A 12,098-nucleotide genomic window follows, 5' to 3' on the forward strand; every position below is an offset into this window, starting at 1 on the left:
TCACAGGTCTGCACCTTTTGGTGATACAGTGTATGATTGGGACAGAAAAAGCTCCATTTCCTGCCGTCCGGTTGGCACACATGGAAGATCTGGTTATAGAAATTATTATTTTTATATATATAAAAAAATATTTTTTAATAAATTGACAATATAAATAAATATATTTTTTTTAATTAAAAGGTTGTATTTTTAAAAAAATATATAATTTACTAATAATTGTAATTAATTAATTATTTTATTCTACTATTATCAATTAATTATTGTTAATTACCCAATTTTATTATTTATATATATATAGTATATTAAGTTAAATTAAGTTTATTGTTAATATTGATTTAATAATAATAATTTTTAAAATATATTTTTCAATGCTTAATGCTTTCAAAATTATAAATACTATARATATTAATTAAATAAATACTAATAAATACTGTGAAAAAATAAACAACAGTTTTATGGGGACATACCTGACAGCCAGCCTCGACATCAGCATAATAACCGTAAGCTCTGTTGAGACATTGGAAACCAGTCTCTGGTATTTCCAGTGTCTGTCCACCACTGTATCCGTCGTAATCATTATCAACTCTCTGTTGTTGGTGTTGTTGTGTCGACTTTGTTGATCCGTACGATGGCTTTGGATATGACGGTCCATCTGACGAATAGGTAGTTTTAGTGGCCGCCGGTCTGTTGGTCTTAGTCTGCGAATATCCTCCACCTTTGCTTCCGTACGACGACGAAGACTTGGATGGACTTCTGTGACCACTTCGTACCGATACCGCMGGCGATGTATATTTCTGGCCCACCGATGACGAYGAAAATCCATAGTCGGCATCATTTCGTTGTTGAACTACTCGTACGGATGTCTTTTCCTGTGGTGCATAAGACACCTGTGACTGTCCGCTACCACCACTACTGCCGCCACCACCGTATCCACCGCTCAGTGATGAACTAAACAAGCTTTCATACGGGTCTCCACTGCTACCGAAGGTGTCCTCATAGGAGCGTCCGCTCAAGACATCCCTGAAAGAGCTGGTATCACTATAGGCCGACCATTGATTGGCACTGTTAGCCAGTGTTTGACTACAGTTTATGGCTATTACTGAAATTTTAAAAATAAATTTTAATTTGTTTTATTTTTTTTAAAGTAAATATAATATTAAATTTAGTTAAAATAATTGGATTTTTAAACTTAAAAACAACTTAAATATTAAAACAATTTTTTGAAAAATATTTGAAAAAATATTCAAACTTACAAAATGCTAGAAATAAAGTTATAGTTTTGAAATCCATTGCAATTTTAGATATAATGTTTTAAACCAAACAACAAATAATAATAATTATATATAAATCGATAAAATAATATTCAGATAAAGATATTTTGGCAATAATGAAGAAATAATAATAATATATTTAAATGTATAATAATTATTAACAAAATGTCAAATAAAATTTTATGGATACAAATATTAAATAAAAATCACAAATATATTTAAACAAAATAAGTTAAAAATTTATTGTTAACTATAATTATAATAATAACAATAATTGTTTTATTAGAAAATTACATATTTTTATTTCGGTTATCACTTAAATTTAAACTTAAAACTTACTAAAAATTGTTTTCACTTTTTCCCAACAAAACTAATCTAACAAATCATTTGAAGCAAAATCTTTCAAATTTATATCTTTTTTATTTCTGTGGACACACTATATCYTCACGTCTATTGAAGAGATGAAAGGAAAGGGAGAGTTAAGTAAAATAATAATAGTTATAAAAAATCAGTTGTTTTTTATTATTATTATATGTGTGCTGTGAAACCACTTTTTTTCTATGTGTTATAGTTTTGATAGTATTGTTTCAAATTGATGAAAGGGGAGGGCATACTGTATATACAGTATATATATCATCTATTATCATAATACATACTAAAAAGTACTGTTTGTGATGGTTAGGGCATAGTTATAGTCTAATAGGAACGTCACTTTCTATAAGAGCACAGGGAGTCTTTCTATCTCTCTCTCTCTCTCTCTCTCTCTCTCTCTCTCTCTCTCTCTAAAAGTGAGAGTATAGTGTAATTTAAAGTAATACTATAGAGAAAAAAAAWTTTAAATWGAATAATGAATTACTGGTTTATTACTGTATTGTTGAGTATGTATGTGTTTGGCACAGAATTTCTCTCTCATTCTCTTATTGAGGAACAGTACCTATGAGGAGGACAGTTGGCTTATTTAGTAGTGAGTGAGTGAGAAAAAATATGTAACAGTTTTTTTTTGGTTGCCTTTAATTGTTTAGTTAATGCCTGTATTGTAAGTGATTTTTTTATTGTGTGTGTGTGTGTGTGTGTGTGTGTGTGTGTGTGTGTGTAGTCAATGGTTGCCAAACGTGATCAAAAAAAATGATGTGTTTAACAATTTTCACTTCAATTTTTTGCATACATTTTCCCATTACGTAAGATATTTAMAGTAAATATATTGTATTTATAAATATCTATCCATCTCTTCCTTAAATTGTATTCAGTAATAATAATAATAATAATAAAATAATTTAAATAAAAACTTATTAGTTTTTTTCTAATTTTAAAAATATATACTCAATCAATGAAGGCGTGAATTGAAGTGACTGTTAACAAAAATATAAGAGAGAGAGAGAGAGAGAGAGAGAGAGAGAGAGARAGAGAGAGAGAGAGARAAAACAATTGAGAAAACTTATGTATAGATTGCCTAAAAACAAAACAAAACCAGAAACAGATAAAAACAGTTTTTGCATAAAAATATTTATATCAATAGTTGTTGTTATAAAAAAAATCCAAAAAAAACTGTTAAAACAAAAGCCACTTTAGATTTGAATTTAATTTTTTTGAATATTTATTTAATAGAAAATATATTCCTATTATATATTGTATATCAGCTCTTAATTGTCATTAGAAGTAATCAAAGCTATAAAAATGTATGAATTAATTTTAATTTATATTAATTTTTTTATTATTATTATCAATTCATATGATAATCAAATTTTAATTATACAAATTTTTTGTTACATAAAAAATATAAAAACAAGAAAAATGCACTCAAAAAGATCTGAGTATCAATTAATGTCAAAAATTAACTAATTTTTTGGTTGGCGTTGAAAGTCATGAAATTTTCTTATTATTGACATTTTTTGTTGTTACTAGTATTAAGCAATAGATTTRTTGTATTGTATGTATGTTTTTATATAGACATATAATTTTTTGTTAATAAAATAATTGATGACTTTATCTGATGAAACACATACTTTAAAATAAAAAGCATTTTTTCTATGTTTGTATTGAAGTATTTTAATAATAATGTTTGACATCAATTGTTTTTGTGCGTTAATTATATTTTTTGATTAAATACTATTTGTTTAACATGCAAACAAAAAAAATATTGTAAATTTTTGATATATCATATAATGTATACAACAAATATTATGTATGTATTTATATTGAATTCATTTCAATACCAATTTAGTGAAACTGAAAAAATAAAAATATTTTTATAAATGGTTTGTTAATTTTTTTAATTATAGTTTTTTTTAAAAAAATATAATATAATTTCTATTAAATTGCTATCACGAATTATGTATAGGCATTGCAAACCACTCACATAACTAAGCAATTATCGGCCCTATCCTTGTAGAGTAAAACAGTATTTAATTATAATATAACTAAATGGCTAACAATTAGCAGCAAACAGTTTTTTTTATAAAAAAAACAATTATATTGAATATTAAGTTTGTTATACTATGAGTTTGTTTTCTATGAAATTGTTTGAAATAAAACAATTATATTGAATAGGTAAATGTAAATATAGTTATTGGGTCATAAAAATTGCCCAAAAATTATTTTTAATATATACGATATGTACATTATTACCATATGATGCCATAGTTTTTTTTAATTGTATTGTACTTGAATTGAATAGATTTTGAAATAACTAATATTAATTTATAATACAAAATTATATTAAACAAACTCATATATAATATACTGTTATAGAGTATAAAGTAATGGTTGATTGATTTTGTTATATTATAATTTTTTKATTATCTTCTAAAGTCGTAAATGTTAAGTCAATATTAATAAATTGAATCATTTATTTTATTTTTAATTAAATTACAAATAAATTAGAAATACATTACTCTATACAGTATAATATAATCCATACGTGATTTCAATAATCAATAGTTTCAATGTTTTATTATTGCATTCAAAAAGCTATCTTTTAAAAAACACTATTAGTATTAGTATTATTTTGTTATGAAGTTTATTATTATATGATTTATTGTATATTTACTATAATTTTCTAACTCTTTTGTTATTCATTGTTAGTATTATTATTTGGGAGAAAAAATTATTGTATTTTTTTAATGATAATTGAAAGTTATGATTACAGAAAAAAGTTATTATATTTGATAAAAATATGTTATTATTTTATAGCCCTGTCATTRAATTTAGGGTAAACTCGTCTCTCTCTCTCTCTCTCTCTCTCTCTCTCTCTCTCTCTGTATTTTTTGACAAATAAAGTAATAATTTGATGAACATATTCATAATAAAATTTTTTTAAAAAATTGTTTATATTATTTTAAATAAATATGTGTTTGCCTTTCAATGCATTTCAACTATAGTTTATAATATTTGCTAAATTTGTTTAAACAATTGATTTCAAAATGATTTGATAGCCATTGATATGATTTTGTTTTCTTTTATTATGTTATTTTTTAAAATTTTGTTTTGTTGCGAATAAAATGTATAATAAATTTTATTAACACATCTGATAATTGTTTGTCTGATATTATCATTAATTTTTTTTCGTTTTGTTTATTGAGTTAACATTTTCAATAAAATTTTATTAAAAATATTGTATTTTCTATTGTCTATTTATATATATATATATATATTGAAAATATTGAAAATTGTAAATAAAAGTTAAATAATTTTTTTAWWAAATATATTGAATCATAAAATTTAATGGTTTAAAAAAACTTTGAATTGTAATATCAATGAACAGTATTGTGTATATTAYTTTCAATTTCAATAACTTTAAAAAAAACAGTAATGACYAAAACTTTTGATATAATTTATCAGATCATTGCATTATATAAACCATATAAACGTCTAATAAGATTACATAATATAAGTTTTATATTTGATGGGTAACTATAACTGTTTGATACGGACAGTTAGATTAGTTAGACCCTTGATAGCCGGTTCGTGCAACTTATGAGGTTTGCCCACTAAATGAGATGTGCAATGATAGAGATAATAGTAAAAAATGTATATAAATGTATTGAAAACAATGAAAAATGATTTTTTCAAACAAACACATGACTTAGTGTGTATGTATGTGTTTATGTGTGTGTGTGTGTGTGTGTGTGTGTGTGTGTGTGTGTGTGTGTGTGTTTGTATGTGTGAATAACAATTATATAAARAGATAGTTATGTATAAGTTTATTCAAAAAGTAAAATTTATTTTTTAAATTTTTAAATGGATGAATGAGAGAGAGAGAGAGAGAGAGAGAGAGAGAGAGAGAGAGAGAGAGAGAGCACTTATATTAAAACCAGATCTCTCTCACTCTCTCGTGAAGTGTTTGGGCGGCAATAAAGGACTCACATATTATTATGAAAGATAATGTTATGGAAGATCAGGTGAAAAAAATGATTATACGGAAACACTCGGCAGAAAATAGGATTACCATTTTGACAGCACAGGTAGATCATTGCAAACATACATAACCTCTATTCTCTAACAAATAAAAAAAACATATTACACTCGGTATTGTTGTCCGATAGTATTATTATAATTTAATTGCTTCTCATGTCTTAAGTATTTATATTATGATATTATTTAAAACATTAATACCTATCTTTTATTAACCGAAAAAAATTATATAATATATGTTTTTTGAATTCATAAAAAATTATTTGTTTGCATGAAATGTGTTTAAACAGTAAACATTAATACCCGTATTGTAAGTTAGTTAAATATATATATATATAATAATCATATATTTTTTAATTATGAAATCACTGATAAAACAATACAACACATAATATTTGTATTTGTATTCAATATAATAAAATATTAATATTTTTAATTTTTTTTATATTTCTTATTATTCATATACAGTAAATATATTTTATTATTATTTAAAATTTCATATAAAAAATAATAAAGTTATTTTTATAATCTTATAATAACAGAAAAATTTTAGTGATTGATTTTATTTGTTATGTTGTATGTATTAAAAAAATTGTAAAATTAAATTATTATTTATATTAAAAATATAGGATTATTTATATATATATAAGCAAACAACAATATATTTAAATACTATATGGATCTTATCGCCATAGGATAGCTTTATAGATAACTTTATATTATTTTTATTTTTAACTTCAATACAATTGCCGACTAAATAATAATAAATTTTTTAAATAATAAAAAATATATATTATTTGCTTAAAAGTATTCTTCTTATAAATRTCAGTAAAAAATAATTTTTTTCGAAAATATAAATAAAATGCAATTTTTTATCCAATAAACTGATTTAAAAATCATTTTTTTAATACACTTTTATTTAAAAAATACATATTTTTTGTATCTATAGATTCACTACTTTTTTTATTGTTGTTAAATCTTTCTTTAACTCTCTTATCAGACAATTTTTTTTAATTATGTAAATCTTATAAAAAAAATTTTGCATTTAATGAAAAAAATGACACTAATATTGCGGAAATTTATTGTATACTAAAGTATAAAAAAATATTTGAAAACATTCATAAAAGTTGTAACTTTTTTTACACTATTTTTTAYATAAATATGTTAACATGGTAAAAAATTAGAAAAATTAKTTTTTTTATTAAATTGCATTTATAATAATWATTATTATTAATATTTAACTGTTTGTATTTATACAATTGAAATCAAATGTCATATTTTTAAACAAATAATTATAATGTAATTGTAATGTAATGTAATGTAATGTAATATAATATGATAATTAAAAATAAAACAATAATTGTTCTCAAAACTATTTACTTACATTTTTTTAATTAAATTATGTTATATTGATTTTTAATAAACACAAATAATAATACATTTTATAAGTATTAATGTAATAGGAAATTATCATATAGTACAATAGTTATTGATAATTATTTTATACAAAAATTAATATTTTAATTAATAATTGAGACATGAAAACTTTAATATATAAAATAGACAGTATTTATATTACAATTATATAACATAGAAATAAATTAAATCATTTAAGTTATAATAATATTCAGATATAATAAATACGTATATCAGTTATAATTCAGTAAAACTTTGTTATTTGATATATTGATTATCTAATAATTTAATTATTACTTTAACTTTAATTTTAAATTGAATAATATTTAATAAAGAAAACTTATTTAATTATTATTATTATTATATTAATATTCAAAACTTTCACCTTATATTATAAATTACTGTATGTATTTTACTGTATTTTAATGATTGAATAATTATATTAATAATAATTATAATTTATAAATATCAATATCAAAACTATTAATTTATTAAATAGTATTTAATAATATTTTTATTACAGTATTCGTATATTAATTTGTGTGAGATATGAGTAAATATACTGTAAATAGTAATATAATATCATCAAGGACAATTGTTAAATATTATCAGTGAAACTATTGACAATTATTAAAWTGCTTATAATATTAATAATCATTATTATTAAAATAATATTTAAATTATCAATGTCTTTGTTAGTGTGTGTGTGTGTGTGTGTGTGTGTGTGTGTGTGTGTGTGTGTGTGTGTGTGTGTGTGTGTGTGTGTGTGTGTGTGTGTTTGTGTGTRTGTCTAAGTGTAAAGTATCATATAATCAAAAATCATTATTAACTTAAATAATTATGTTTCTATTAATATCATATCATATTTAATGGCAAACTTTGAACTCTTGGATTGAAACATATTGAAAGAGAGAGAGAGAGAGAGAGAGAGAGAGACGGAAAGTTGTTTAAACATTAAATATGATACAGTATTATAGTTAATAACTAATATAATTTATATATGAAAAATATAAAAACTTCATTTAAGTGTTGACTGACTCAATGAATCTTTTTTATAATTATTGAAACAAAACGACATAATAATAATAAAGTTATTAAACTTTATATATATATATTTTTAAATTTTGTTTTATACACTCATTTTGGTTAATATGTGTTAAAACCAACCATACAATCAATGTCTGACTACGACTGTCGTGTCTTCGAGAATCGGGTATACGATGAGCTCAGTTGTGCCATTTGTAAGACACCGATGGACGACCCGGTGCTTACCAAATGTGATCATCTGTTTTGTCGTCAGTGTATCGGCGAATGGCTTAGCCGTAACAACAACTGTCCCATCGATCGACGCAAACTAGTGTTGGACGACACTCATCCGGCACCGCGTGTTGTCCGCAACCTATTGGATCAGTTGCGTATGCGCTGCTACTTCAGCGGCGACGGCTGTCCACTAATATTACCGATAAATGACTATACTAGACACGTGGATGAGTGTGCCTATAATCCGGGCGCTGAACTTCGGTGTCAAATGTGTGGTCAATTGATGACCCGTAAGGCTCTCCGTCAACACAAGTGCTGGTTGAATGTGACCCGAGATATGGCCGAACAGAAACAGTCGATTGACTTATTGAGACAAACCAATGGTTTCCTATTGTTCATACTTTTGATGATATTTTTATATTATTGGTGTCCACTTCTATTGTTTGTTTATATAATAATTTCAATTTTTGTTTAATTGAATTTATTATATTTAATAATTTTATATAATGTTAATTATAATTGATAAATTTTTTTTTGAAATTGTTAATATTATTAAATTTAAATATTATTGTATTAAATTTAATATTAATCTATGTGTTTATTTAAATTAAATTTATAGTAAAATTTTAATATAATAGACTGGTATTATCTTATATAATTTAATATCTATAAATAATAATAATAGTTGTAAATAAAAATATTAATATTGTAAATTAAATTGTATTAAATGCTTAATTAAATTAATATTTATTAAATTATAATTTTAAAAATTAGTTGTTTAAAATTATTTCATAAAAATTAAAATATTTTTTCAATAAAGGAATTGTACTGTATATACAGTAATAACAATAAAATATAATACAATAATACTGCTGTAGTTGAATAGTTTTACATTACAATTACAAATATATTTTTTTATTTAATAAATTTTTATCATTTAAAAAAAGTTAATTTCTATAAGAATTATTTACAAAATACTTAATAATTTTTTGTTATACATTTAATTAGGAACAAATTAAACATTATAAATCACAGCAAAATAGATGTATAAAATAAATTACTAATAATTAACATTTAAAAAATATAACATATGTATAGAGAGTTGACACACTTTTTTTGATAAAAAAACAAAATTCATAAGAAATAGATATCTCTATACTATTATTATTTTATTAATTATATTTTATTTTTTCGAGAAAAAAACATAATTTTTCACTTTGCACTTAACCTTATAATCTTATTTAAAAGCAATATAGTAGTATTAGCAATAAAATAATGATGATATTAATAATAATACTAATACTTATTATTATTAATACAATTATAATAATAATGTAATACATGTGCGATGAGTTTTTGCCTAAATATGTTTTTTACATTACATTAAAAAATCTGAATCAGAGATATAAAGAGATAAAAAAACATATAATATTTTTTTTACTTACAAAAAATTCAATATAACATTACTATACATTCATTTATATAGGTATTGTTATTGCTATTAACAAAACTATTAGTAAAATAATTATTAAGGTAACTATTTAAATGACTTATTGTTTTTTATATAAAATATTTATATTAATGTTTTGACTGTTGTTTAATTCAATATTTAATATAATAATAATAATAAACAAATACTAATTAAATTTTATAATTGTTGTCAAAATAACCAATAAATAAAACATAAAATGACTAAAATTATTAAAAAAAATTGTATATATAATAATAGTAATAAAATTTGTTGTTTTATCAATTTAATCAATAGTATATTTGATATCAATTTTTTCTTGAAAATCCTATAAAAATTAATTAAGTCTTGTTTTGCTTTACTTTTTTTTTAAAAATATATATATATATTATTAATAATACATGTAATAACTTTGTAATGACTGTTTATTTAACTCTAAAATGCTTGTAATAAAAAAATATATAATAATTTTAGTTTAGTAGATAATAAAATAAGTGACACAACAATTTTATAATTATTTTTTTACTCCTTACATATAGARGATATAATTATGTTAATCTATATATATATATATATATTTATAAATAATGTAATATAAAGTTATTATTATTTTTGAAAATAATATGTATAGTTATTTAATAATTAATAAGTTACAATATTATTCTATGGTAAGTATATACAGTACTTAATAATTATAAACAATAGATGAAAAATATAAAACAAAATTGCAATTTTATTCAATAATTTGTTAATATCTAAATTTTAATGCTATTTAAGATATTTTTGTATATAAACTTTAAGTAACACACAAAATGACATACAATTCACTATAGAAGCAAATAATGATAAGAATAATAATTTTTTTGGCAAACTTAACATGATTTGCATATTACATATCTCTCTCTCTCTCTCTCTCTCTCTCTCTCTCTCTCTCTCTCTATTTGGTTGTTTCAATAAATTGTCATCTCATAGGTCCCAAAAAATTATTTGTAATATTTTTTTTGTGTTTTAAAGAAATCAATATAAATTTGCAAAATCATAATTAAAAGGAAATTACTGGAACTGGTTATTAGCGTATTTAAGCACCGGTAACACCTTTAAAAATATTATAATTATTTCAAGTGTTGGTATGTTAGAGGTGATGGTAGTTATAAATGCAATGGTGGYGGCGGTGGTAGTGGAGGTGTTGGGATTAGATTGTTAGTTATTATTACTGTATATAATGATAATAAGTTGTTAATTTTATTATCATTATTATTGTTGTTGTGTTGTTAATGTGATATCTTAATAGTACAAAAAAAATATAATAAATGATAATATAATACAATCTATTATATAAATTTATACTGTATTATAAACTATATCATTGCTCTATTGTTAATTGTAATAAAAAATTTTATATTATAGTATATTGAAGGCCCGAAAAAATTATTTTCAAATGCTATCAATTCATAAAACACTTTGATTTTGAATATGTGTTTATGAATTGTATTGCATTTGAAAATAAATTTAATACACAGTTTGGTCAGCAAATAATCTTTTTTATTTACTTAAATAATAATAATTTTAATAATAGACTAGAATTTTTGTTTTATTGTAATATTTATACAATAGTTTTTCTCATGTATGTAAAATTTGAAATATTAAAATTAAAAAAAAATCATAAATAAATTATTATTTAAAAAAATTATTGTTTATTATTATAATTAAAAATAATTTTTAATTAATCTTGAATAAGTAACCTAGAACAACAGTAATAATAATAATAATAAATAAAAAATTACTAATTAGTAAGTTTTAGTTTTTCAAGTTTTTCAAATCCATAACCACTTTCAGGTACGGACTGTCAATCGATTCCGTGTTGTTTTCCGATCGAAACAATTTTTCTTTGAACTCATTGACCAGATTCTGGTCGACAGCACACTTGCATTTAGTACAGTATACTACCATCGATGGTGACTTAGTAGAGAAGGACAGGTCCAGCAACTGTTTAAGACACCGGCGATGATAGATGTGTCGACAGCCGAGCAGTTCCGTGTCGTCCAACGGCTGTATCGGATGCCAACATAGACTACATTGTAAACCATTGTTACTCCTATAGACTTCTGGCGTTTCTTCGATCGAATGATCCTTTGATGACGACCYCTTCAATGAGGACGACGCCGATGTCGACAACTTTTTGTGACTTTTCTGGTACTCAATGTCCGAATCACTAGATGTGCAATCACTGGATGACGAGGAACTGGTGTTCAAACAGCAACTATCGTGTCGGT

At 22.7% G+C, this 12,098-nt stretch overlaps 1 protein-coding gene across 1 annotated transcript; it reads left to right on the forward strand.

The window, feature by feature from the left end:
* Window positions 1–8,222: 8,222 nt before the first annotated feature.
* LOC128954761 (E3 ubiquitin-protein ligase NRDP1-like) lies at window positions 8,223–9,408 on the forward strand. The gene is made up of 2 exons (XM_054300357.1): window positions 8,223–8,798; window positions 9,366–9,408. Exons 1-2 carry the CDS (start codon window positions 8,275–8,277, stop codon window positions 9,406–9,408), a joined length of 567 nt encoding a protein of 188 aa, XP_054156332.1. The 5' UTR covers window positions 8,223–8,274.
* The last annotated feature ends 2,690 nt before the right edge of the window (window positions 9,409–12,098 follow it).

The sequence above is a fragment of the Oppia nitens genome, unplaced genomic scaffold, assembly GCF_028296485.1.
Source record: "Oppia nitens isolate AA-2021 unplaced genomic scaffold, nextdenovo-longstitch-racon4-pilon3 scaffold29_pilon_pilon_pilon, whole genome shotgun sequence".
Classification (NCBI taxonomy): Eukaryota; Metazoa; Arthropoda; class Arachnida; order Sarcoptiformes; family Oppiidae; genus Oppia; species Oppia nitens.

Excerpts from the sequence above, each read along its gene's own strand:
- LOC128954761 (XM_054300357.1), top strand. The coding sequence starts at position 8,275 with ATGTCTGACTACGACTGTCGTGTCTTCGAGAATCGGGTATACGATGAG. Across the intron at positions 8,799-9,365 it reads TATTGGTGTCCACTTCTATT|GAACAAATTAAACATTATAA; the intron begins GTTTGTTTATAT and ends ACATTTAATTAG.